At 54.5% G+C, this 24695-nt stretch overlaps 11 protein-coding genes across 11 annotated transcripts in view; 5 read left to right on the plus strand and 6 right to left on the minus strand.

Annotated features, from left to right (window-relative positions):
* Nucleotides 1-1545, plus strand: part of ASPZODRAFT_139064 (hypothetical protein) — a gene marked incomplete at both ends in the record, with an annotated part of 1982 nt that extends 437 nt beyond the window's left edge. Inside the window, one exon of the mRNA XM_022724516.1 lies at nt 98-1545. Within this exon, the coding sequence (XP_022584199.1) occupies nt 98-1545 (1448 nt within the window). The remainder of the gene's footprint in view (nt 1-97) is intronic.
* Nucleotides 1252-2850, minus strand: ASPZODRAFT_22423 (hypothetical protein). Its single transcript, XM_022727891.1, has 3 exons — nt 2510-2850; nt 2306-2439; nt 1252-2245 (listed from the first exon to the last, which is right to left on the minus strand). The coding sequence occupies exons 1-3, from the start codon at nt 2639-2641 to the stop codon at nt 1741-1743; spliced, it is 771 nt and encodes a 256-aa protein (XP_022584200.1). The 5' UTR covers nt 2642-2850; the 3' UTR covers nt 1252-1740.
* Nucleotides 2851-3537: 687 nt separating this feature from the next.
* ASPZODRAFT_128195 (hypothetical protein) lies at nt 3538-5396 on the minus strand. Its single transcript, XM_022721951.1, has 3 exons — nt 5305-5396; nt 5161-5255; nt 3538-5110 (listed from the first exon to the last, which is right to left on the minus strand). Exons 1-3 carry the CDS (start codon nt 5315-5317, stop codon nt 3572-3574), a joined length of 1647 nt encoding a protein of 548 aa, XP_022584201.1. The 5' UTR covers nt 5318-5396; the 3' UTR covers nt 3538-3571.
* A 264-nt stretch (nt 5397-5660) lies between these two features.
* ASPZODRAFT_128198 (hypothetical protein) lies at nt 5661-6715 on the plus strand. The gene is made up of 4 exons (XM_022721952.1): nt 5661-5770; nt 5836-5857; nt 5930-6039; nt 6134-6715. Exons 1-4 carry the CDS (start codon nt 5671-5673, stop codon nt 6619-6621), a joined length of 720 nt encoding a protein of 239 aa, XP_022584202.1. The 5' UTR covers nt 5661-5670; the 3' UTR covers nt 6622-6715.
* Nucleotides 6716-9780: 3065 nt separating this feature from the next.
* ASPZODRAFT_58774 (hypothetical protein) lies at nt 9781-12056 on the plus strand (the record flags this gene model as incomplete). The annotated part of the gene is made up of 2 exons (XM_022728799.1): nt 9781-10113; nt 10197-12056. 2 exons carry the CDS (start codon nt 9781-9783, stop codon nt 12054-12056), a joined length of 2193 nt encoding a protein of 730 aa, XP_022584203.1.
* Nucleotides 11947-12536, plus strand: ASPZODRAFT_1004338 (hypothetical protein). The gene is made up of 2 exons (XM_022720766.1): nt 11947-12140; nt 12183-12536. The coding sequence occupies exons 1-2, from the start codon at nt 12053-12055 to the stop codon at nt 12407-12409; spliced, it is 315 nt and encodes a 104-aa protein (XP_022584204.1). The 5' UTR covers nt 11947-12052; the 3' UTR covers nt 12410-12536.
* Nucleotides 12537-13391: 855 nt separating this feature from the next.
* On the minus strand, nt 13392-16092 carry ASPZODRAFT_149188 (hypothetical protein; the record flags this gene model as incomplete). Its single annotated transcript, XM_022725465.1, has 3 exons — nt 13392-15556; nt 15630-15752; nt 15990-16092. 3 exons carry the CDS (start codon nt 16090-16092, stop codon nt 13392-13394), a joined length of 2391 nt encoding a protein of 796 aa, XP_022584205.1.
* A 1249-nt stretch (nt 16093-17341) lies between these two features.
* Nucleotides 17342-20645, minus strand: ASPZODRAFT_128202 (hypothetical protein). Its single transcript, XM_022721953.1, has 3 exons — nt 20439-20645; nt 19608-20375; nt 17342-19547 (listed from the first exon to the last, which is right to left on the minus strand). The coding sequence occupies exons 1-3, from the start codon at nt 20571-20573 to the stop codon at nt 17574-17576; spliced, it is 2877 nt and encodes a 958-aa protein (XP_022584206.1). The 5' UTR covers nt 20574-20645; the 3' UTR covers nt 17342-17573.
* A 189-nt stretch (nt 20646-20834) lies between these two features.
* On the minus strand, nt 20835-22525 carry ASPZODRAFT_128203 (hypothetical protein). The gene is made up of 2 exons (XM_022721954.1): nt 22293-22525; nt 20835-22226 (listed from the first exon to the last, which is right to left on the minus strand). The coding sequence occupies exons 1-2, from the start codon at nt 22324-22326 to the stop codon at nt 21226-21228; spliced, it is 1035 nt and encodes a 344-aa protein (XP_022584207.1). The 5' UTR covers nt 22327-22525; the 3' UTR covers nt 20835-21225.
* A 326-nt stretch (nt 22526-22851) lies between these two features.
* Nucleotides 22852-23795, plus strand: ASPZODRAFT_128204 (hypothetical protein). The gene has a single exon (XM_022721955.1). It carries the CDS (start codon nt 22897-22899, stop codon nt 23779-23781), a length of 885 nt encoding a protein of 294 aa, XP_022584208.1. The 5' UTR covers nt 22852-22896; the 3' UTR covers nt 23782-23795.
* Nucleotides 23796-24055: 260 nt separating this feature from the next.
* ASPZODRAFT_128207 (hypothetical protein) lies at nt 24056-24615 on the minus strand. The gene has a single exon (XM_022721956.1). It carries the CDS (start codon nt 24580-24582, stop codon nt 24097-24099), a length of 486 nt encoding a protein of 161 aa, XP_022584209.1. The 5' UTR covers nt 24583-24615; the 3' UTR covers nt 24056-24096.
* Nucleotides 24616-24695: the final 80 nt, after the last annotated feature.

The raw sequence follows: 24695 nt of genomic DNA on the forward strand, positions 1-24695 counted from the left end.
CCCAAAACCTAGCCTAACACGCGCTTCCCCCCCCCCACTATCAACATCACCTTTATTTCTCGCGTCGCGTCTACGCTTTCACTGACTCTATGACTAGTTCCGGATTTTCGTTCGACAGATGGATTGTTTCGATCGCTTCAGAAAAAGCACAATCTGAAGGCGTCGGGCAAGCTGCTGTTCGACGCGGCTGTCTACCAAGATGAATCCTTGACCGCCTCGTTCCACGAGATGGTTCGCTCGCTGTCAGCAGAGGCAGCTAAAACCTCGCCGACCGCTTTTCACCACATGATGGCGCGTCTCGGGCAGGAGAACCGGCTTACTCGGCTGTACACCCAAAATATCGACGGGATCGAGACGTCGATGCCGCCCCTGTCGACCCAGGTGCCTCTGAACATGAAGGCCCCCTGGCCGCGCACCATCCAGCTGCACGGCAGTCTCGAGAAGATGATCTGTCAGAAATGTCGCCATCTGACCGACTTCCAGGGCGAGCTCTTCGACGGACCTGAGGCGCCGCTCTGCCCTGCCTGCTTCGAAACAGACGCCGTCCGCGCGACCACCGGGCAGCGGAGCCATGGCGTCGGTAAGATGCGGCCGCGAATTGTGCTATACAACGAGCACAACCCGGACGAGGAAGCCATCGCCTCGGTCATGAACGCCGATGTCCGCTCACGCCCCGATGCCTTGGTCGTTGTCGGCACCAGTCTCAAGATCCCCGGAGTCCGTCGCCTGGTCAAGAACCTCTGCACCGTCATCCGTGGTCGCCGCAACGGGGTCACCATGTGGATCAACAACGAACCTCCCGTCGGCCGAGAGTTTGAGGACTGCTGGGATCTCATGGTCAAGGGCGACTGTGAGGAGGTGGCTCGGCTGGTCAACCTCAAGCGGTGGGATGACAACACCGATGATGATGTTTTCGATGAGTGCAACTCCTCCGAGGTGGAACGTGTCAAAAAACAGGGTACCGTCTCCGTCATCATTCAAACGCCCCGCAAGAAACAGAAAACCAACACCGGCTTTCTTACGCCTTCATCTAGCCAAGACGACGAACAATCGGATCTGCCTCATAAGTCTGCCGCTGCCGCCGCCGCCGCCTCCAACGCTACGTCTCGCTCAAATCCTGCCAGTCGCGGTCGCAGCCTCAACGAGGTTCTCGCCAAAGCCAAAGAACAAACAGGCCCGGCCTCGCGAAAGAAAGCTGCTCCGAAGAAGAAAGCAACGACCACCACCAAAACTACCAAACCCACCGCCAACAAAAAACCCGCGGCGACGAAGAACGCGCGCATCACCAGCTTCAGTCGAGTCACCAAAGCGTCCGGTGTCGCGGGCCGAGCTGGGGTTGGCAAGGCCGATAGCAAGCCGGACAAGGACGAGCCCGCCAAGCCCATGCACCCGGTCTCCCCGGGGGCCGTACGCAATAACAACGGACCTCTCGTTTCCAATCTGGGGAGTAAGCGGGCTTCTTCTGACGATGAGTCGGCTTGGAGCAACAGTGAAACGATATCTCCCAAGTCGATCCCGAACGGGATGAGCCGACTGATCTGTTGATCTTGTTTTCCTCATTCTGACGTTAAAACATGTTTCGCATTGTGGGATACCCCTGTTCATAGACACGCATTGGGCTGGCGTTCATACTCGGCATTTACTAGGCTTTATACTAGTCTGTAGACTACTAATTCAGTTTTTATTTACAATTTGACAGCGTAGACATAGCATAGTGTATGATTATGGGACATGGACAAACTACACGCCATCACTGTCGCTATCTCCAGCAGCGTCAGGGTCCATAGTCGGGCTCGGCCTCGAGTCACGGTCCAGATCCTCGACGCGATCGATCTCGTTCTGTTCCTTTTGGTCCTGGTCCTCCTCCTCCTCTGTATCCTCGTCTTCGTCCTCCTCGTCCTCCTCGTCCTCGTGCTCATGCTCCGGTTCAGGCTCTTGTTCTTCCTCCGTTTCATCCTCATCGTGCTCTAATTCAGTTTCGTCGCCGTGATCGTCTTCGTCACCTTCTCCACGCTTCACCCGTTTCGCGGCGTGTGCACTCCCCTCTTCGACCTGTGGATCCTTTCTCGACTGCGAAGAAGAAGAAGAAGGGTCCACTTTTTTATTCTTCCTCCGGGCAATTAGATCAGTGTGAACGTCCAACTCCCTCTCGAGTCGTGGTCTGAACGCCTCGAATTCCAGCTCTGACAGCGCGGCTAGGACGTCTGCAGGTGCGACGGTGCGTTTCATGGTAGCTTCATTTGCGCTACACAATCGATTAGTATATATATATATATATGGTAGCTTTGGGTAGTGGGGTTCGCACTGGGAAGAAAGGTACGAGACGAATACTGTCGCCGCCTTCTGGATAGCAAGGAGGGCATCCTTTTGGATGGATGTGTTTGGGGGGAGGACCGATTTGGCGAGTCGGAGCGTCAGCGAGCGAGGGAGAAGGTAGTCCTATATGAAATAATATCAGTCCGGTTCTTGTTCGTAGACTCTGCGATGCTCCCGCGATGCTATGCTCTACCTCCACGCTTACGCCGCCCTCTGCGCGCGCTTTGAGCTGTTGTTCCGTGGCGGTGACGATGGGCTGGGGGTCCTCTGTTTCGGGGGTAGAGGTTGCGGTGGACTTTCTCGCCATTTTTGTGTGTGTTGTCATATGTAGTATATGTGTGGTGGGATGTGGTGGAAGCAATGGAGAATGAGAATGAGAATGAGAGGTGGACCTAGTATACTGCAGTGTATGATTTAAAACGATAATATTAGAATTTCTGCAGTGGAATCAACCGAAGCATGAGATGTAGACTCAGTCTGTCGGTTGACAATGTCTGATTTCTCGATCTCGACGCGGGGAGACGCGAAGGTGGATTTCGGAGCGCGAATCGGCGCATGTCATCATGTCTGATAACTGACTACAGCCAGAGTACAGAGTACCATAGTATATATTGCCTGCAGAGTAATATTAACTGGTGTTATTAGATATAATGCTAATATTTCTGGGTAGAACATGGCTAGATAAATCATAAATATAGTGTATGACGATATCATCTATTAAGAGGTATAAGATAATATATTTCGGAATAGCAACTTAGCACCACAACACTCAATTACCAGAACACACTGCCATTCATAAGGATGACTCCCTCAATACAATATCAAACACTAGAATAGAATCTAGATCTCACTCGTATACTGTACTCCGTACTCTGTACTGCTAAAACCGAATGTCGGTAAGCAGCCGTACACTTTCCCCAGCTAGACGCCATGCCTTGCGTCGGTGCAGAGCAGAGGACGCGACGATCAACCGAATCAGTTCCGCTGCGGCTTTTTTGCCGAGCAAGGAGGAGGTGCTTGGGCAATTGAAGCCGAGAGTAGCAAATGTGGGTGATGATGGTGTGAATGTACAGTTCTATGGCGGAGGGAAATGTTTGACTGAGCGAGTGAAAATAAAGGATTATCAAAACAAAATATATTCAGCTATAACTACGAAGTACGACTACAAGATGAACTGATAAACTGAATGATGAGTTGTAAACTGAATAACCAGAACGCCTTTTGGTATCCGAACATGCATGAGACGCATAAGATCTTACTCCACCATCTCGTCGTCATCCTCGGCTCCATCGCCCCAGAGTCCTTCGATCTTGAACTCCTTGGCCCACTCGGTGACGATCTGCTTCGTATCCGCGCCCTCGGCGGCCACAGGCGCCGCCTCTCCCTCGGCAACGGTGACCACCGGCAGGACGGGGGCGTTGGCCCAGCCCTGGATGCGACCGTCGCGCCAGTCGGTAATGACCGTCATGGCCGCGCTCTGGATGTTGGGCACGCCGCCTTTGCCGAGACGGCCGCGCTTGCGAGCCACCTGGACCAGGAAGTCGGTGGTCTTGTCACCCCCGGTCGGGAAGAGCGGCGGGATTCCGTAGACCTCGAGCATCTTGGCCATCAGCGTCTCTGAGCTGGAAAGACGCCGGAGCAGCAGGTTGACTGCGGGGACCGGGTCGTCGATCTGCTTCGGGGGGATGGCGTTGAGGAGGATGAGGCGAGCCTGCTCGTCCTGCTTCTTGGACTTCCTGCCGCTTTTCTCCGAGGAGGAAGAAGATGCAGACGGGAAGACGATGCCGGGCGAATCGATCAGCTTGATCTTGCCGTCAAGCTTCACCTCGCGTAGGTTGGTCGTCACACCGGCCTCGGCGCCCGTCGGACAGGCGTTGCTGTATCCCTTGTTGAGCCGCGCGGTGAGCGAGTTGATCACGGAAGACTTGCCGACGTTCGGGTAGCCGATCACGCCCACGGAGATGGCGCGCTGCAGCTGCCTGCTGTGCGCATATGACTTGAGCGCGCGGAACAGCGTCTCCGAGGTCCCCTTGACCGTCAACTGCTTGTGGTCGAAGCTGTGCGCGTTGGGCGCTCCGTTCGAGGCCTTCAGCGGCAGCGTCGGGAAATATCGACGCAGGTGGATCAGCCAGGCCTTCAGGACCGGCGGCGGGACCAGGTCGATCTTGTTCAGCACCAGGACGAGGCGTTTTGAGCCCTTGTCCGCCGCCATGATCTCGCGCTCCACCTCCTTGGACCGCGTCCCCTCCGGGTCACGGGCATCCAGAACGTACAGGATCACGTCGGCCGCATCAACGACCCGCTTGAAGACCTTGTCGAATTGCCGCCGCGAGCTTTCTTTCGACCCAGACTGAGAAACCAGTTTCGGGATGCCCGATTCGTTCAGAGCCGCACCACCCTCCTCATCCTCATCCATCTCGTCATCATCCTCTTCATCCATCTCGTCGTCATCCTCACCCTCTTCGTCGTCATCTTCGTCGTGCTCCTCGTTATACTCCGCCGCTCTGGCGCGGGCAGAAGCAAGCAGCGCAGCCATGGGGTTGGAGTCCTCATCTCCCTCGTCCATCTCATCATCGACAAGCTCGTCATCGATGAGATCGGCAGCGTTGGTGTTCTCCTGACCTGCCTGGCTGTTCTCTGCGTTTCGCCGCGCGCGAGCTTCCTCGCGCGAGCGCTGCTGCTCCTCCGACTTCAACCGACGTTTTTCCTCAATCTCCTGCAGAATCTTATCTTTGAAGGGGAAAAGATTGGGGATGCCAGGATCCTTCTTGATCTTGGACCGCCATTCCGGGTTCTATTAAAATTAGACATGTTCGAAAAATCAAGGGGGAGGGAAGAAAATACCTTCTTGGCAAGCTTTTTTTCCTTCCTCTGCTTCGCCGCCGCTGCCTTCTCAATCTTGTGCCTCAGACGGACAGGCGTCCTCTTGGAGCTCTTCCCTGTTGTCTGTCAGTCTGAGCCAAACAATTCCTCAACCGGAAAACTCACCTAGCTTGACCATCTTCCCGGTTGAATCCTCGACAGTGAAATAAACACAGGAAGACACCGACAAACTGCCTGACAATTTTTTGGCAAATCTCGGGCAGTGCCAAGATTTCACTCACGCTTAGATAAAAGGATTAATAGTATCGCCGATCTCCGGACCGGGAGCCTCGGTGACTCCCAAAGGGGCTTAGCGGATGTCGTTTGGCTTCAGGTACAAAGAAGAGAACAGAGAACAGCATACGTTGAAGGTCAAAGATTTGTTGACGGTTGCTGTCTTGTTTATTTTCATTCTATTCAGTCGTATAGATATCTACATATCTTTATATCTACACATTTACATATACGCCTGTTCCATCGATCTCTCCCGCCATGTCTGCGTCAGCGGGGTCCTTCTCAGCCCCTCCCCAGGTGCACGTCTTTGACGGGATTCTGTCCGACTTTGACGGGACCATTGTGGACTCGACAGATGGTAAGTAGACCTTGTAAAGGGCAAAGGAAAGAGGGAAAGAAAAAGTACTGGCGCTGACCGTTTAGCAATTGTCAAGCATTGGCACCAGTTAGTTTTCTCCGCTCTCTCGTATCTGCCAACTATGAAAGAAAGGTCCTGATTACCCCGCGATCCGTAAAGAGTCGGCGAGGAAATGGGCGTCGACCCCAAGGTCATTCTAGCAACGTCTCATGGGCGGCGGAGTATCGACGTTCTGAAGTTGTATGACCCGAGCAAGGCGAACTGGGAGTGTAAGTGTACCAACTTTTTACGTCTATATATATACAGAGAGAGAGAGAGAGAGAGAGAGAGAGAGAAAGAGAGAGAGAGACTGATTTAAAACAGACGTGAGCTATATCGAAGGTCGCATTCCGCAAGAATATGGCTCCGACGCGATTGAAATCCCGGGGGCGCGGGACCTTCTCTCCGCGCTGGAAGACTCAAGCGTGAACTGGGGCGTGGTCACCTCGGGCACGCGCGCCCTGGTCGACGGCTGGCTTGGAGTGTTGGGCCTCCCACATCCGCGCAACCTAGTGGTCGCCGAGGACGTTGAGGCTGGCAAGCCCGATCCACGCTGCTACCTCCTTGGCCGGGAGCGGTTAGGCCTCGACGACCCGTCATCCTCGTCGATTATCGTCTTCGAGGACGCCCCATCGGGCATCCGCGCGGGCAAGGCCGCTGGGTTCCGCGTGTTGGCGCTGGCCACCACGCACTCCCTCGCGCAGCTCCGTGACGCCGGCGCCGATTGGATCGTGCAAGACCTGCGCAGTGTCTCTGTCCAGCGCGTCGAGAGCGGCAGAGTGCATCTGGAGATCAGGGATGCGTTACTGTAATTACTTGTTATACAGAGTATGGAGTGGTTAGTTAGACGTGTGCATAGACTAGATATAGAATTAGGGAAATGTTGACATAGATTATAATACTCGTGTAGGAAAAAGACTTGGTAATTAGAGTACGGTCTACGGAGTACTCCGTACCCCGTACTATATAGTTGGTAAGATAAATAACATCTAGCAGTTATGTTTCGAGTCATAATAAACTAGAATAGAACAGCCGTCTTTGATATTCGTGAATATTGTTGAGGGTTTCAAGTCTTTTTTTAAACAAAACACGTAGCGGTGTAGACTGGCTCCGTACGGAGAGTCCTTAAGTGGACGCCACAGGTACGCAAGGGGTTAATCCGTGGGAATCAGGTTGAAGTGAATCTCTACTCCAAGGAAGAGAGCAGAAACCGAAAAAAAATATAGAAGTACCTGATACTCATTCTTCTTTGATCATTATATCGCAATTATCGATCAACTCCTGGAATCTGTCCGTACTACTCCGCACAGAGTACTCCGTACCCGGCTAGTTAGTTTACTCCGTACGTCGTTCTCAATAATAAGCAGGCTTGGCCCTTGCTCGGCATTGAGCCTGAAGTCAGGCATGGTTGCTTCTTCTTCCGTTTTGCCATGACAAATTGTCTCGATCCATTCCAGGACCCTGCAGGTCTGCAGGGGAATCGTCCCAGGCGAATTGTGGCGTTGCTGGAAGATTTCCAACTAGGAACACCCGAAACGCACCGCCACATGATCGTAAAGGATCGGCATCGGATGGCCCCAGAAGGGTTAGAGAAGATGTCCGTGATGCCTAGCAGGGGACTAGATCTGTTCTCCTATCACAGAGCCAGCGGCAAAACTCCTTGGATCATGGCAATCCAGCAGGGGGGGAGGGGGGCTTTGTTTAATGCCAAGACAACCTTAGTAGTAGTATGCCCGGGGTCAGGGATGCCGACCAGGCATCCATGATCCATCCCTACTGCACCTGTTCTCTCTTTGTGTGATCGACAGAAAACTTCGGGACCCGGGAAAAATCCTAGAGCTTTGTGAGCAGTGATAGGTGATCACCGTCAAAGCGATGCAGCTCAAACGGCTTGCATCCTATCCAATCGATGGCTGAGCAGAGGGTGAATTAAAAAATCGCCCTTCGTGCTCCGGAGTCCGTCGAGGCCGCCGCAGGCGTGATCGTCGTCGTAACGTTGCAGATCCTTGGCGGGAGACATCCACACGCCGTGTAATGGTGATTTGGAATGGACTGGAACGCCCGGGACAACTGGACAGGCTTTGCTTACGGAGGAGTACTTTTCTCAGTGCTCAACTCTCGAAGCTCAACGTGCCACGAGACCATCGTTTGGACCCGATCAACGCCACGATATAGTTGAATACAGAATACTGAGGTCTATTTTATGAGACGTGGATTTTTCTAAAGGCCTCTCTGCAGATGCCAGAACCTCGGTTCGAACCATCACGATCGGGAGATAGCATCATGGCACCCGGCCCAGTGGAACGGAGTAGAATGTGATTCGATTTCCGCGGAGTGAGGGTTCCTCGGTGAGGAGGTCACAATGGGCTGAGAGTTGATAGCTCCGAAAGTAAACAGCTCCCAGCTCCCTGCGTTGCAAATGGGCCTGGGAGAGAGCTGCACGGACATCCACCACTGCGTAACCGCCGCTCAGGCCAGAGAGAGCCAGATGCCCGGGGCCTCGACTACACCGAAAAGGAACAATGCGGAGATATACGGCGGATTCGTAGGGCTTCTCGGGGTAGAGGGATCGCCGTGATCTGACGACTATTGATATTTTAGTTTATTTGCCATGCTGAGCTTCTTCCATACTGTCTTTTTGCATGAATCTGGTCCTGTAAATGATGAAGAACACTGCGTATCTTGCCTGTCAAGCTGTCGTGCCTGCCGTGCTTGGTTGGTCTGCATAAACGAGTCAAGTCCAAGTCGACTGTCAGTCCAGGCAGAGAGGGAGGGGAAAAAAAAAGTACGTGGACGTCCTCCAGAGTGGCAGCACCCGATAAGTCATGTGGAGCACCGTGCTAGCCTGATTCAGAATATGCACCCGAATATCCGGCCAATCAATGGCAGCAGATACAATACGGTACCTGGACGTACGGGCTCATACTGAAGTTCCCGGATGACAGGATGAGCATTAAGCAATTACCAATCAGCACAGAGCCATACACGGCACGGCACTTGGAGACTAAAAATGGATGGCATAACAACACTAATGCAGGAACTGATAGATACAAACATTTCACTATGAGTACCTCTGAGTAGTAAGTAATCATATCTAGATACTATTATACTATATACAGAGTACTAATCTTAGTCCAACACGACATAGAGATACCTAGATCAATACCTAGGTAAATACCTAATGACTTCGTATTCATTACCGATTACCTTCTTACATACCCGTATTTTATTTATGTGGATCCACCTGACAGGCCCGACCGCCTGGGAGATCTTTTGGCCTCCCGTAGGTACGGAGTAGTAAGTACCAGTACGGAGTACCTTAGTCACCTAACTAACTAAGTTAGTACCTAGTAGGTACCTCCTAACTAAGTACCTAACGGAGTACTAAGTACCTGTATCGTACAATACTGTACCGGCGATACCGTACGCCGAGCACCTCGTGTCAGGCTGTTGGCTCACCTTCCCTTCTCACCTCGACCTTTTTCTCCCTGCTCCAAGGCCCGATCTTCCCATCTTCTCCATCTTCAGACTTCACGGTCTGTCGCCTCCGTTCCTTTTCCTCTTTCAGCGTCACTCCTTTTGCCTGTCGAGTCGATCGTTTCTTTTCCTTGCTGTGCCCTCGTCTTTGCTGTTGTTTCCTTTATCTGCCAGTTATCTAGCTATCTGTCGCTCTCTCATCCCATCTCGTCACATCACAGTCTCTAATCTTTCTTTTTCATCCGTTTCTCTTTTCTTTCTCTTTTCTTTTTTCTTTGAAACATAATCACAAGATTATTAAGATTCCTCGAGAAAAAACTGTCCTACTCTGATCTCACCATCGATGCGATAATCCGAAGACGTTGTCTAAGCGCTGTCTATCTGCCCTCCGCAGTCCTCACTCGCTTTCTCTCCCTCCCTCTCCCCCCCCTCTTCCCCCTCCCTCTCTCTCTATCACATCTCTCTCCCCATCCGAACCCTGATTCATTTTCACCATGAGTTACCTGCACCATTCCTATCCATATTCCAGTCATCCGGCTGTGCCGTTGGATCAGCCGCTGGTGTTTGACCCGGCAATGGCACACTCATCCATGATCCCGCAGCCCATGGACGGCTACCTGTACCCGCACCCGCCTTTCGAGATGGTCGACTTTTACCCGCCGCCCATCATGGACTACGACGAATACGCGGAGAACCTGTCACGCCCTCGTTTGACCAAGGAGCAAGTCGAGACCCTCGAGACTCAATTCCAGACCCATCCGAAGCCCAGCAGCAACGTCAAGCGGCAATTGGCAGCTCAGACCAACCTGAGCCTGCCCAGAGTGGCTGTGAGTGTTTTTTTTTTTCCTTTTTTTTTTCTTCGGGAGAGATGAATCTGGGCCTGCAAAGAGACCTAGCTGACAGTGGCTAGAATTGGTTCCAGAACCGACGTGCCAAGGCCAAGCAGCAGAAGCGACAGGAGGAATTCGAGCGGATGCAAAAGGCCAAAGCACAGGCTGAGGAGGCCGCTCGAGGCAAATCAGACACGGCTGACCAGCCGGAGAGTGGGTCGACAGTCAAAGCTGAAACGCCCGATGAGAGCAGCAATGCATCCCTGGCACCTCAAAAAAAGTCCGCGGAGACTACCAGCTCGACAGCCTCGACTTCCCGAAGCCATGTCCCAGCGACCTCGGCGCCCAGGTCGAGACACCAGAAGACACCCAGTGAATCCGCCCGCGAAGCTACATTTGCCTCCCTGCAACGGGCTCTCAATGCGGCTGTTGCGGCCAGAGATCAGTTCGGCCGGTCAGGAGTGGAGGGCGAGGCGGTTGCTCCGCCACCTCCTGCCGACGCTCTCGAAGGGTCCATGCCGTCCAGCAAGATGTACTCGCTGGACGAGAGATCACAGACGGCCTTGAACCCAACTTTTCCGGAGTGGGAAACCCCTGCCGAGTCGACAAGTCTCACGTGGACTCCCTCCCAGAGCCCCGAAGACACCTTTTCGTATGGCAATCTGAATGCAGCCACGTCTTTCACCTCGATGGTCGAGAGTCTCTCCGTGGCGGAGATGGAGACACCTCAGCAGTCCTTCCGCAGACCCAGCGACGGCTGGAGCCATCATCACCATCAGCACCAGCATCATAATCATCATCGCCACCACCATCACATGCAGGAGCACGTTTCGAAACATCATCACCCGTCCGCCTCAGCCATGGAGGTCTCTTTCACCTATCCTTCCGCCGCTTCAATGGAGTTCACCCGGCGGGGCTCCTCAGATGACCTGGCTGACTCGTTGGAACATATCGGTATCGATGCCACCGATTCTGTTCATCTAAATCCTCAACGCGTTGACCCTGCTGCGTGGAAAGAGCCCGGTAAGGAGCTGGATCTGGCTGCGCGACGTAAGCGTCCCCGACCTGCGGCTATTGGCACTTCGGCGTCTGGCCGCTCGTCGCTCGCCGCCGGCACTGTATCAATGTCCCCGACTACCCGACTACCCAGCAGCTTGGGGGCAACCGGCCATTCGGTGCGGCAGACCAAGTCAGCTCAGAGCCTGAACTCTCGTTATGCGGGCGTGCGCAAGGTTTCGGTCGCTCAGCGATCCCCATTGAACTTCTCCACCTTTGCAGAGGCCGGTGCACTGAGCGCAGCCAAAGCGGAGATGCTGCAACCGTCGGTCTCGGCCAACACATTGGCCCCTCCTACCCCGCTGACGCCCGAAGACTTCCAGCACCTGCTGCCCCCGGCCTCTCCAGAGGGAGGGTATTGTCTCTCTGCACACCCGGCCTCCCAGCAGCTGTTCCAGACGAGCACGACGGCCACGACGCAGCCCATGCAGATCCACATTGCCTCTCCGCCTTCAACGCCGCTGACGATGGAAGTCCTGTCGCCCTTTGCCTACACGACTCTGGCTCCCCCGCTGTCCGCGCCGGCCCAGTACACTACGTTCCCTCCCGAATACGCGGGATCGTGCGAGGTGCCGCTGACTGCTCGGAGCTGGGCCGAAGCCGTGCCGATGCCGTCCCCGGAGATGAACTTCGCAGTGGGGATGCCTCCCTCGATCGCTCAGCATAGCATCTCCCCCATCCCAGACCAGGGGCTGTCAATGGATCATGAAACAGGCTCTTACTCGGGTTCTCCGCCAGGCAGTCACGCCAAGGAGACAGAGTTCCGCATCCAAGAATTCCCTGAGCAACAGGAGGCACACCGGTTTGTGGCGGCACAGCTCTCTGTACAGCCCCCCAAGAAATACACATTCATCAACAACGCCACAGGCCATGTGGAAGCATGATATTTTCCCTCTTTATTATTAACTCCTCCTTATTATATATTCTAGGAGATGTGCATTCGGCGGTGTCCTCTGTCTTATATCTAGGTGCTCGCTCTGGTACTTAATTCTGCATTGTTTATTTTGGATATGAGCGTGCATTTATCAATCTCTCTCTCTCTCTCTCTTTTTTGCCACCTATGGAATCGGGTTGTCACTTTTGGATGGATGGTCTTTTTATTTTTTGGACATGCATATGGACCCAGGACTCTGGAAACGTCTGGTTCTTACATACTTGGTTTCAGTCTTTACCATGTATTTATCGACTAATATATAATGCGAGTCATCGCTACTCGGTGGCCAAGTCAGAACTATGAGCATAGCATACTATGACAAATACTTATCCTGACTTTGTCTCTTACTTTGAAACCGTTTTTCCTGGTTTAGTCTTTGATATGAAATGGATATGTTGAAGTATAACAGGCAGGTAAAAATACCTCAACCTTTGTTTATCGTCATACTGCCCAGGGTCTAGAATGACAACAACTTCGGCCTGATCAACCGCACCTACGAGGCCGATCTGCTCTTCCCCTTCACCGGCAGCAGTTCTACTGCACCAGATCGAGTATCTCAACGCTGGGGCCGGGGAGGAATGGAATCCCCCTGTTCTCTCCCATACAAGTTATATGGGTATTGATGTTCGGTGCTGGGGGATCTCAATCCACACATGCGACTCCCGCAGTAAGTAATAAGACTGTACATCACCTTCCCTGTCCCCCCGGTGCCTGACCCGACTAGATACTTCTAGGCTAATGCTACAATGAATACGTTTAATACTAGTACTAGTCCAATCCAGTACGTCAATTTGGATATAGAAAGAGGGGAGACATATATAAAACAACCAAGAAGAAAAAAAGAAAAGCAAGGCATGAAACAGACAAAAAAAAGAAGAAGAGATGGGGAAGAAAGAAGAAGAACTAAGAGAGGAATCATTCTTGGTATCTGTCTGGTATCAATAGAAAAATACAATGGCATCATACAGATCAACAGAACAAAAAAAGGGTATAACAGAGAACAACAGGGGGTATAAATAGATTGGGCTGAAGGATTATCATTAGCTACCATCAAATCAGGGGGAAATAAAAAAAAAACAAAACAATATGACAGCCAGGCATGACATGAGATTGAGAAGCCAAACATCGTAGGAAGTCAAAAGGGTCTCAAAAAAGAAAAACGAGTCTCAATACGGTGGGGAAAAATGGAGAGAACGAAGAGAGAGAAGAAAGAGAGAGAGAGAGCAAAAAGATAAAGATAAAAAAAATCAAAAAAAAGAATCAAAAAACAGATAACGCCGATCCTCTAATACCCTGACCATCCTCCTAACGGACTTCCAGCTTGACCTTGCTGTTGTGCATGACCAGGTCCCATTCCCCCGCCTGGAGCCGGCGGCCAGCCCGGCAACATCCCCAGCCCGGGTTGCTGTGGGTTGGCGAGGAACTGCTGCGCACCAGGACCCTGGGACGACGGATACATCGCCCGCGCCGCCATAGCCGGGTAGGCTGCCGCGTTAGGACCTGGATACCCCATCGACGCCAATTGCTGCGGCTGTTGCTGCTGTTGGTGCTGCTGTTGGTGCTGCTGTTGGTGCTGCTGTGCGGCGGCGGCGGCGGCGGCCGCCGCTGCCTGCGGGTGCATCTGGAACGACTGCGGCATTTGAGTGGCAGGCGGGCGACGTGGTGATTGCGACGCGTGTGGTTGGTGTTGGTGCTGCTGCTGGAGTTGCGGGGGTGGGGGCTGTTGTGGATGCGCCATCGGGGACGGGCTCTGCTGCGGCGGTTGGACATGCATCTGTGCGGCATACTGAGCCATTCCGGCCGGGGATGGATGTTGTTGTTGTTGTTGTTGTTGCTGCTGCTGCTGCTGCTGTTGATGTTGTTGCTGTTGTTGTTGTTGTTGCTGTTGTGATTGTTGTGGTTGTTGTTGCTGTTGCGGCGGCGGGGGTGGTTGCCCCCACATTTGCTGCGGATGGTGTTGAGTCGGATAACCATACGGGGGTGACTGTTGGGTAGCCCCCGCGGCGGCCAGAACCGGATTCGCAGCCCGCTGATGATGCATCATGTCTGGTCGGATGGTGGGAGGCATTCCTCGGATGGGAGACTGTGCAGTCATGGACGGCGGCTGTTGGCCCGGCTGGGGGTAGGAGGAGCCCGGAATTAGTGACGCTTGATGGTGGGCCATCAGTCCCGGTGGTGGCTGATGAGGGTGCTGAGGATGATGGTGTTGCGGGTGTTGCGGGAGATGCGAGAGGTGATGATGGTTGAGAACGCCCGCGGCGGCGGCGGCGGCGGCGGCGGCAGCCAGCTGAGGGGAGGGCATGGAGGTCTGCGAGGCGGGGACGTGGGTGGCGTCGAGGGTGTCGGAGGTCGCGTCGACGGGTGACTCGCGTTGTTTGGCATAGAAGTCTTCGAGACCCTTCTGGCGGAAGCTGCGCTGCGAGCTCAAGAGCTTGTTGAAATCGGCCGTGTGCGAGGCCTGATTCAGGATCTCGGCCGCCGTGCTGGGCTGCGTACGGTCCTGATAGGCGGGCCCGCTCAGGTCCTGCCGAGGCCGGGGCATGTTGGCATACTCGCGCAGGCGCGGGTCATCGGTGGTGGTGGCCAGGTGGATCATGGGCAGCGGCGCATAGGAGGGGACGGGCGAGCCGGTCGAGCCCATCGAGAGACCGTGCGACGGCATGGCCTCGAGGGCGTTACTGTAGATGACGTCGCCATGGCCGAGAGCGGGCAGCAGGTTGGCCGTGGCGGCCTCGGCGGCGGCGGCGGCGGCAGCATCGCGAGCCTTGGCGGCGCCGGGACGCTTTTCGCCGGCCAAATCGTCCTCGGTGAAGCCCTGCTTGCGCGCCTTGCTCTCCCAGTAGTCGTCGCGGACGCGGCGACCGTTGACGATGACACGGCTGCCAAACTGGCGAAACATGGACTTGGCGGTGACGATGGCGATCTGGCGGGAGCGGTAGGAGTAGGGCAGGATGTCCTGCTGGATCAGATCGTCCTTTTCGATCTGGGAGGCGATGATCTTGTGGAGGGAACGGTTCTTGTTGAAGAGCAGGTAGGAGTCGCGGTAACCCAGGACGCGCGCGCACTCGGTGGCCAGCATGAACAGCTTGGTGCCGCGGTGGGGGACACGGAAGATGCGGCACTTGTACTCGCGGCCGTCCTGCAGGTAGCCCATGGCGTCGACCTTCTTCTCGCCCTGCTCGTCAAACTCCTTGGGGATATACTCGTCGCCCTGCTCATTGAGCTGGTCGGTGGTGTGGTCGCGCACCGTGGGCAGCGCCTTGACTAGCGACTTGGTCGGGGTGGTCTTGTCGCCGGGCGAGGCTTGCGGCGGAGAGATGATGGTATGCGCCGGATGGCTTTGCGTCTGGATGCGCGGGGTCTGGACCTGAACGGCGGAAGTAGGCTGGTCTGCTGTTGTGGCTCGGGGCGTCTTCGGGGGGCGCCCTCGTTTCCGACGACCTTGCTCATCTGATTTCTTGTCAGTCTCTGATAGTCAAGCAAACAGCGCGAGTAAAGAAGAAGGAGAAGGAGAAAAACTTACACAGACTCTCGTCATGATCTCCATCGGCCGGAAGATCCGAGCGTTGATCGGGCGATCGACTCCGCTTGACACCGCGCGGGTTGCCATTGTTAGTTGCCGTCGACACGGTCGGAGGGATCGCGACTGCAAGTTGACTTATCAGTAAAACCCTCCCAAGGACAATACAAGTCACGCATGTGTCTGTGGAGATGTATAGTCCGATACCATCCAAGTCCTTTATAAAAAAAAAAAACAAAAAACAAAGAAAAAAAGAGCAAACAACCGAGCGACGTGGCTGAAGAAAAAGACCAACCCCGACGCGCGACCGCACAGACAAACAGCAGGGGGGGAGGAAAGAGAAGTTGGAAAGCGAGCGCGTACCAGAGTTATTCAAGGCGGCCGGGTTGATAGTCCCGGAACCATCGACGAGATCCCCTCCGATGCCGTTCATCGGAGCGGAGACAGGGTGCGAAGTGCCATACATGGCGGCAGGCCAAGGTGAGGCAAGAGGATAGGCTGTAGCGGCCGAGGTAGGAGGAGGCGGAGGGGAGGGGGGGGGGGGGGGGGGGGGGGGGGGGGGGGGGGGGGGGGGGGGGGGGGGGGGGGGGGAAGAGAGAGAGAGAGAGAGGGGGAGGGGGAGGGAGGGGGAGCGCGTCAGGAAACGCGCACGGCAAGACAGCAGGCAGACCAGGGGAATTGGTGAGGGGTTCTGCGAGTCGGTGATGGCTGTCAAGCAGGAGCAGGCACTGGGCAGGTTTGCGGACTGACTGGCAGGCGCAGCAAACCAGGCAAGTCAACTTTGCATGCAGCCTGAGCAGTTGGGCGGTGAAAAAAGGCGATTATGTAAAGAGCATGAGTCAGCACTGAGTAAGCCGATGATGAGTAATCCGTGAGTAAGCACGCCACCCGGTGGCTGTGCAGGGTACCGCCTCCCGAGGGGGGCACGACGCGGGTTGGACACGGGACAGGCAGTGGCGCGTGTGTCTGTCTGTCTGTACCTGGTGAGCAGAGTGGGAGAGAGGAGGAGGAGGAGGAGGAGGAGGAGGGAGTAACTACGTGGTATGCAGACGAACAAGAGGAACGAACGGGAGGGGAAAACGCGAGAGGGCGGTACAGAGGAGTACTCCGTAGTGGATACCCTCCTTGGGGACAGGCGACGGGGGTGGGTTGAATCCTCGCGGCAACGACGTGGTCGAGAGAGAGTGGGAGAGGAGGAGAGAAGGGAAGCGATAGGATCCGGCTGGGAAATGGTGAGGCGGCGCCACCGCAGGTGATTGGTGGGCTGCACAGGTACCGCAGGAATACCTGGTACAGGTGCCTGTATAGTAAATTATTACGCAGCTCGGGTACCTTTCATGATTAGGTACTTGGCCTAGGTACACTCTGTACTTGATACAGGCAATAGCAAGAATCCTTTCTATACAGAGTAGGTAAACTACTATAATCTTACCGACCTAATGGTCTGATGGAGTCGCAGATCAGCGATCACCAAGGCACAGTCGCATACAATACTTGACTGGCCAATCAGACGGCTGAAGTATGTATATCTGACTGAGTATATTTACTATAAGTGTCTACCTAATATATTGATAGTTAGTCTACCTAATACTAGGTAGTAGGTACCTAGGTAGGCACTACTGATCTAAGAATACGAGTATAAATAACTGAATCTTCTGAATTGAATTCCTAGACAATATCTATGACCACCTGGTCTAGTCAGTTGACCTCAGGAATGTGGCAAACGGTTGTCCCCCGTTACACAAGAACGTTGCCAGTTGATGCTCTATTTATACTGATCTAGTTGGGAGAACATAAAATAGGATATGCACCGAGGTAGTCTTACCCATCATCGAATCGATATTACTAGACACAGACCAGGTTATGTTTACTCTCCTGATCATGCTTATCATAGAATACGTGTAGACAATGAGACATCCAGGTAGTTATGGAACCAACTAGTTAATATCAATCCCATCCTAATTGCTCGTAGATCGACTTCTCCGGCGTCACGGGCACCTCCGCCATATCCCTTGCCGCGTGCCCCTTCCTCGGTGGTGTCTCGCCAATGATCGCAGCCAGATCGGTAGCTGGCAGAGTTCTCGCCGATTGGAACAGACCGCTGCCACCATCACCACTCCGCGGCGTCTGCCCCGGCGTCGAGGGGGCCGGCTCCATCGCCCGCGATGCAGGAAGCTCCGGAACCCGGAACAGACGGCCAGCATCGTAGCAGGAGGCACCTTCGTCGTCGTCATTCATCGCTCGAGATGAGGGCCGCCGTGATGGGGTCTCTTGAATGGCACTCGGATCACCCCCTCCTCCTCCTCCTCCTCCTCCTCCTCCTCCTCCTCTTCCTCCTCTCCCCCCCGCTGGTCGGAGCGCAGACGATCCGGGAATCACTAGCGGTGTACGCTCGCTCTCTGAAGGGGACGACTCGTTGTGTCGCTCGCTGGAATGGACCATTAGACTTAGTGGAGGCAGAGGCAGATCCATGCCAGCTCCACCACCACCACCACCACCACCAATATCCCTCTTGCGAGACCCCTTAGGTGTCGCCATGACCTGTACCCCCTGGCCAAATGGATTGCGGACGGGGTTCTTGGATTTCCGTGAGCTACCGCTGTTGTTGTTGTTGTTGGTGGTGGTGGTGGTGGTGGTGGTGGTCAGCCTTTTCTCAGCCGCATCCGCCACATCCTTAGCTACCAGCTCCCGGTTGGGCTTCTTGAGCGCGTGAATTGCCGCGTCAAGCTCCCGCTTCTGGTCCACCAGCATCTGCATTTTCTTCCGCTTCGTCTCGTGCTGGCGCGCCACCGCGTTGAGGTCGACCTCGCGGTTGCTCGCGCGTTTCGGTTTCTGGATCCCGCCACGCACCTTGGCACTCGGTACGGGAAGTAGTGGCTCCATCGACTCCCGATGCGCCGCTTCTAGCTGGTGCGTAGGTGCAGTGTTGGACCGGTTGAGTGAGGGGGGGAGTCGCTGGTGCCGCGACGCCGTTCTCTCGTCTGTCAGCACGCGTTGTAGCGTGCGTCGAGACCGCTGCTGCTGTTGCTGTTGCTGCAGAGGCTGTCGCTGCACGACGGACCCGGGCTCTGCCGCGTGCGATGAAGTGGAAGCACCGCTCTTGGGATTGCTCTGCTTTCTCAAGGGCGAAATGGCGCTGGAAACTCCGAATTTGCGAGTGATGTACCTGCATCGATCGGGAAGCCGCGCTGCGTAGAATGGAATGATGACCTCGGTGCAGAAATCCCGCAGGACATCACTCTCCGCGTTCGTTCCTCCCCCGGACTGGGACTCACTCTCCTGTGGTTTCATGGAATCCGTAAGGCCAATTGCATCCGTGCTGACCGTATACCAGATACATAGTCGGTCGAGAAGAAGCTCGAGTAGGACTTGCAAGTCTTGAGGCTTTTTCGATTTGGCTGGCCTTTCTTCCGCAAGCTTGCTGTTGTTACTTCCCGCTGCTGGTTCGGGACCCTTCGGCTCTCCATCCGCAATCGCAGATTCCAGAGCCATTGTTTCCAAGATGAGAAGAATCTGGAGTTGGGTTTCTCGCAAGCGAAGATCGGCGGCGTGTTTCTTCGTCTCCGCTTCACGGCTGATCTCGACTCCCGCGGGGTCCGTCAGGCTTCGATCCTTCCACCATTGTCGAATGAACGCCTCTTCCTCTGGGTACAGGCCATCCTTTCCCAGTTTTTTCTTTCTGCTCTTCCGCTTCTTGGGTTTCGAGACGGCCTCGTCGTCTGACACCATCAGCGCCACGGAGCGGATCGTGGACGGGATAGTGTCTTTGTATTTCAGATCGATCTTTTTCGCGGGGAGAATCGCCTCACGGTAAAAGTCTACCAGGTCGGCCAGTCTTGTTGTCGAGGATTGAGGATCGGGGGAGTTGAACGCAGCACGCGATCGTGCGAGCGGGCCTTTTGCAAAGTATGCCACGGAGGTCTGACTGTAAGTTTTTCTATTTCAAAAGTACGGATAGAGGATACCCCATATCTTCCTTACCTTTGATATGTAAAGAGCCTGTAAATATTGGTCTCGCAGGCCGTCCAATACTTCCTGGGGCGATTGCGTGACTTCCACGGTAACGTCTTGACTCGGATCTGTAGAGACATGCTGGAGCCCTTTGCTGATATCAGCCCCGAAGCCCTTCTCAGCTGGTGGCAAACGAGGCACAAAGTCCATTTCCTTGTCCAGCGGATCGGTCACGAACGGGTCGGAAATCGTTTGCGAGCCATTCTTCCCACTAGCTCTGGTCGACGGTCCAAACGCGAAGAAAACATCCGACCTTGTCGGCTTCTCCAATTGGGGAGCGGCGACGATAGGCCTATCGATCTGCGCTGCCTGCCACCAGTTGAGCCCGGTGTCCTGCCGCGTAGAGCCGTACTGAGTAGTAGTTGTTGAAGTAATTCTCTGTTCCGACCCCGCACTCATCCACCCTTTGGCCGCAACTAGAATATCACCTTCTTGTACCCACCGGGCAAGTCGAGAAAGAGAGTATATCCCCTTCTTCACCCTTTCGATGACGCAGAGACCGCCGCCGCTGCCGCCGCCATTGTCCGAGACCAGCCGTCCTGCCAGACCAACCGGTTCCACACAGCCATCCAAATCGCTTTCCAGCGAAGTAATGTCGGACACGAAGAATCTGCTCTGTGGGGAATGTGAAGCAAGAGCCGAACCCACGTCGAGCCAGGACAGCGGGAGGCGCGAGCGAGGCACGAGAGCAATCGGGTCGAGGACAACAGGCTCATCGGATAGGGAGGATGCGTGGGCCTGAATTGACTTAGCAGAATACCTCGGCTACTTTCATTTTCATTTCGATTTTGGGTGTAATACCCTGATGCATATTCTCTCCGTCAATACCTCGATATGGTCCAGTTTGCGTCTCTTGACCGGTCGATCCTCGGGCAAGGTGTGCAAGGAGACCGAGCTGATGGATTCAAGCACGCCCTGCGAGACTCGAGAGGCCATGAACGCGTCTAAGAAGACATCATACGCATTCGATGGAGTGCGGGAGAGGGAGTTTCAAGACGCAGGTACAACAGTCCTGGTTGATGGTATTCAAAAGTCAACGCGGTGGGGCGCGGTGTCTCTGACTGGCGTCACGCGTCGATGGTCGGTGCTCCCTTGTTAATTGAAGGAGATACCAAGTATCAATGAATGCCATAAGGCATAATGATTAATAATTTGATACTATTGAATTATTGATATGGATTACAATGGAAATTACTGGTCTGCTCAATAATATGAATTATGTACTATGAGCCTGTGGCAGATCACCGGAGTGACTGCATACTCGACGGATAACGGCGAGCAGATGGGCTAGATAGATAGATAGAACTAGAGATCTAGAACAATATCATCTATGCCATAGGCGGAGGTGTTGAAGAGTTTGAAAGGAAAGAGATATTAAAAAAGAAAAACGCCGAACATCCATTCCCATCCGATATAAGTGGTATCATGTTGAATTTAGGCTTCCTGCAACGCCCCTCTGCGGAGCGGGCGGTGATGCAAAGAAATGAAATCGATCCAAAGCTTTTGTGAGGTCTATATCCATGCCTTGAGTTGTTGAAAACAAAGCAAATTCATCACATTCGTGAAATCAAGGGGGACTCTCAGGCGCTTAGAACTTGAGAGCCTTGGGCTTCTCCCAGGAGAAGCTCTGGTCAGTGAAGTGACCGTTCTTGGCAGTCTGGTAGTAGATGGGCTTGGCCAGGTCAAGCTCACGGACAATGACACCAGGGCGGAGGTCGAAGTTGTTGCGGATGATCTGGACGAGCTCATCCGAGGACTTGGAGGAGGTGCCGTAGGTCTCGACGAAGATGGAGAGGGGCTCGGCAACACCGATGGCGTACGAGAGCTGGACCAGCGCGCGGCGGGCGAGCTTGGCGTTGACCAGGGACTTGGCGATCCAGCGGGCGACGTAGGCGGCGGAGCGGTCGACCTTGGAGTAGTCCTTGCCAGAGAAGGCACCACCACCGTGGGCACCCCAGCCACCGTAGGTGTCGACGATGATCTTGCGGCCGGTCAGGCCAGCATCACCCTGGGGGCCACCGATGACGAAGCGGCCCGAGGGCTGGAGGTGGTAGACAGTGCGGTCATCGAGCAGCTCGGCGGGGATGACCTTCTGGATGACCTTCTCCTTGAGCTGCTTGCGGATTTCCTCGGTGGAAATGTCATCGCTGTGCTGGGCGGAGATGACGATGGTGTCGACACGCAGGGGCTTGACGGCGCCGTTGTCGTGGGCATACTCGATGGTGACCTGGGTCTTGGTGTCGGGGCGCAGCCAGGGGATGGTGCCGTCCTTGCGGGCATCCGTCATGGCGCGGTTGAGCTTGTGGGAGAAGAGCACGGTAAGGGGCAGCAGCTCCGGGGTCTCGTCGGTGGCATAGCCGAACATGATACCCTGGTCACCGGCACCGAGCTTCTCCAAAGCCTCGTCGTAGTGCAGACCCTGGGCGATATCGGGCGACTGCTGCTCAATGGCGACCAGGACGTTCAGGGTCTTGTAGTCAAAACCCTTGTCCGAGTGGTCATAGCCGATCTCCTGGACGGCACCACGGATGATCTTCTGGTAGTCCAGCTTGGCCTTGGTGGTGATCTCACCGAAGACCATGACCATACCTAGATCATAATTATTAGTTGATCATGTTCGGACGAACAAACTGAATATTTCAATACTTTACTCACCAGTCTTGGTGGCAGTCTCGCAAGCGACCTGCATAAAAGCCACCTATTAGATACTGCACGCTCTGCACCCCCTGGCCAGGGGGGGGGTTTCGGCCTAGGAGGGGTAGATCGATCCTCTCATACCTTGGAAAGGGGATCCTCAGCCAGGCAAGCGTCGAGAACGGCATCGGAAATCTGGTCACTACTCTCGTCAGTGATCTTTCCTTCTCTTTCTTTCTCAATTTCCCCCCCCCCTGGAAGACTTACGCGATCTTATCGGGGTGACCCTCACCGACCGACTCAGAGGTGAAGAGGAAGGTTCCTCCGTTGCTACCGTTCGCAAGGCTGCCCATGATGTCGATGTGTCTAATAAGACAAATAAAAAGAGGGGAGAAAGATAGAGTAGGAGGACAAAGAAAGAGAAGAACAGAGAGAGATGGTTGGGGAGGGGGAAAGAGAATGACAGACGGCGGTGGGGGAAGAAAGAAAAGGGCGGGGCCTGCTTATGTAACAAATCGCGCCATTTTTTCAAGCGGTGAGGAGCTGCAGAACATTTTGCCTGGCGAGTGCGAGAGTCTGAGCGTTTGATTTGCCAGGATCACGACTTCATCTTTTGGGTGTCAAAATGTCCAAGTTTGGCGTGCTGGTGATGGGCCCCGCGGGGGCCGGCAAGACGACCTTTTGCAATGCGATGATCCAGCATTTACAGCACACGCGCCGGAGCTGCTTCTACGTCAATCTGGACCCTGCGGCGGAGACGTTCCAGTACGAGCCGGACCTGGACATCCGGGAGCTGATCACGCTGGAGGATGTGATGGAGGAGCTCGGGCTGGGCCCGAACGGGGGACTGATCTACTGCTTCGAGTTCTTGCTGCAGAACCTCGACTTTCTGACGCAGGCGCTGGATCCGCTGAGCGAGGAATACCTGATTGTGATCGACATGCCCGGTCAGATCGAGCTGTACACGCACATCCCGCTGCTGCCCTCGCTGGTGCAGTTCCTGTCTCGCGCGGGCCCGTTGAATATCAACCTGTGCGCCGCCTACCTGCTCGAGAGCACCTTTGTCGTGGACAAGGCCAAGTTCTTTGCGGGCACGCTGAGCGCCATGTCCGCCATGCTGATGCTGGAGATGCCGCACGTCAACATCCTGAGCAAGATGGACCAAGTACGGGATATGGTGTCACGCAAGGAGCTCAAACGGTTCATCAACGTGGACGCCCAGCTGCTGGAGGACGATGCCGAGGCGGAGGCTGCCCCGGCGGCGGGGGCGGATGATAACGACCCGGCGTCCAAGAGCGCGCTGATGAGTGGCGGCTCGTTCAACCGGCTGAACCGGGCGGTCGCGCAGCTCATCGACGACTTTAGCATGGTCTCGTTTCTGCAGTTGGATGTGCAGGACGAAGACAGCGTCGGCGCTGTGCTGAGCTACATTGACGATGCGATCCAGTTCCACGACGCACAGGAGCCGAGGGAGCCAAAAGACGAGCAGGAAGTCGACTATGAGGATTGAGCATGCACTTGAACGGTCGATAGCGTTCCATTAACAAGACATAGACAAGCGGTAGCACCGCAGTCACATCAGTACGAACTTCGAAGTACACCCCTACACACCGCTACAGCAGTATTATGCAGTACCAGGACTAGCTCAGAAGCAGTGTCACCAGCAACTGCACTGCAGACGGACCATAAAGAGTAACGTCAGAAACAGCAGAAACAAGACAGATACCAGATACCATATGAAATAAACCAAAGTCATCTCTACAGTGTACTCGTAACTCGTAACTCCCCCAACTCCCATCAATAGCCAGTAACCACTAGCGAGTAATCACCATCCCGAATACGCATTTTTCTGACCCCGTCCCTGTCCCCGAGCAGATTTATACCCTCCATAGCCGCCAGCAGCAGCAGCCTCGGAAACCTGGAAATCCTCCACGAACCCCTGAACAAGACCATACACCCATCCCGCATCATTCATGGCGCGATCCCACCCGCCCTCCAAAGTGGCGTAGTAATATATTCCGTACGCCGCCCCGATCAGAGAAGCATAATACACGACACTTATCGCCAGGGAGACCCAGAACATGACCAGGCGGCGCGCATAGTCTAATATCTTCAGCGAGACGAGCAGCAGGATCGCCAGGAGGAGGATGGTCAGGAGATCGGGCGTCGAGGAGGTGAGCAGCGCGGAGAGCGGGCGGATTATATAGCTGTCTGTGTAGCCTCTTATATCGGGCAGGTTCAGGTTGCTTCGAATGTATCCTGTCATAGTTAGATCGATAGCATAGCTAGCTGGCTTAGTTCGATAGATCATAAAGGCTTACCTTGGAGTAGATCCATGGTGGCTGTTGGGGATGGGATGATAATAAAGATTGTCGTGGTGGTAAATGATTGATGCAAACAGAGCAAACAGTACCACTTCTATGT

The sequence above is a fragment of the Penicilliopsis zonata genome, assembly GCF_001890105.1.
Source record: "Penicilliopsis zonata CBS 506.65 unplaced genomic scaffold ASPZOscaffold_2, whole genome shotgun sequence".
Taxonomy (NCBI): Eukaryota; Fungi; Ascomycota; class Eurotiomycetes; order Eurotiales; family Aspergillaceae; genus Penicilliopsis; species Penicilliopsis zonata.

Coding starts and splice junctions, on each gene's coding strand:
- ASPZODRAFT_128203 (XM_022721954.1), bottom strand. CDS start 22,326: ATGCAGGTCGCTTGCGAGACTGCCACCAAGACTG. Junction 22,227..22,292: donor CGAGACTGCCACCAAGACTG/GTGAGTAAAGTA, acceptor ATTATGATCTAG/GTATGGTCATGGTCTTCGGT.
- ASPZODRAFT_128207 (XM_022721956.1), bottom strand. CDS start 24,582: ATGATCTATCGAACTAAGCCAGCTAGCTATGCTATCGATCTAACTATG.
- ASPZODRAFT_128202 (XM_022721953.1), bottom strand. CDS start 20,573: ATGGCCTCTCGAGTCTCGCAGGGCGTGCTTGAATCCATCAGCTCGGTC. Junction 20,376..20,438: donor CGGAGAGAATATGCATCAGG/GTATTACACCCA, acceptor AAGTCAATTCAG/GCCCACGCATCCTCCCTATC. Junction 19,548..19,607: donor AGGCTCTTTACATATCAAAG/GTAAGGAAGATA, acceptor ACTTACAGTCAG/ACCTCCGTGGCATACTTTGC.
- ASPZODRAFT_22423 (XM_022727891.1), bottom strand. CDS start 2,641: ATGACAACACACACAAAAATGGCGAGAAAGTCCACCGCAACCTCTACC. Junction 2,440..2,509: donor AGGGCGGCGTAAGCGTGGAG/GTAGAGCATAGC, acceptor TATTTCATATAG/GACTACCTTCTCCCTCGCTC. Junction 2,246..2,305: donor GTCTCGTACCTTTCTTCCCA/GTGCGAACCCCA, acceptor TCGATTGTGTAG/CGCAAATGAAGCTACCATGA.
- ASPZODRAFT_1004338 (XM_022720766.1), top strand. CDS start 12,053: ATGATATTTTCCCTCTTTATTATTAACTCCTCCTTATTATATATTCTA. Junction 12,141..12,182: donor GTCCTCTGTCTTATATCTAG/GTGCTCGCTCTG, acceptor TTTATTTTGGAT/ATGAGCGTGCATTTATCAAT.
- ASPZODRAFT_128204 (XM_022721955.1), top strand. CDS start 22,897: ATGTCCAAGTTTGGCGTGCTGGTGATGGGCCCCGCGGGGGCCGGCAAG.
- ASPZODRAFT_128198 (XM_022721952.1), top strand. CDS start 5,671: ATGTCTGCGTCAGCGGGGTCCTTCTCAGCCCCTCCCCAGGTGCACGTC. Junction 5,771..5,835: donor CATTGTGGACTCGACAGATG/GTAAGTAGACCT, acceptor CTGACCGTTTAG/CAATTGTCAAGCATTGGCAC. Junction 6,040..6,133: donor GAGCAAGGCGAACTGGGAGT/GTAAGTGTACCA, acceptor GATTTAAAACAG/ACGTGAGCTATATCGAAGGT.
- ASPZODRAFT_128195 (XM_022721951.1), bottom strand. Junction 5,111..5,160: donor AAAAAAAGCTTGCCAAGAAG/GTATTTTCTTCC, acceptor TAATTTTAATAG/AACCCGGAATGGCGGTCCAA.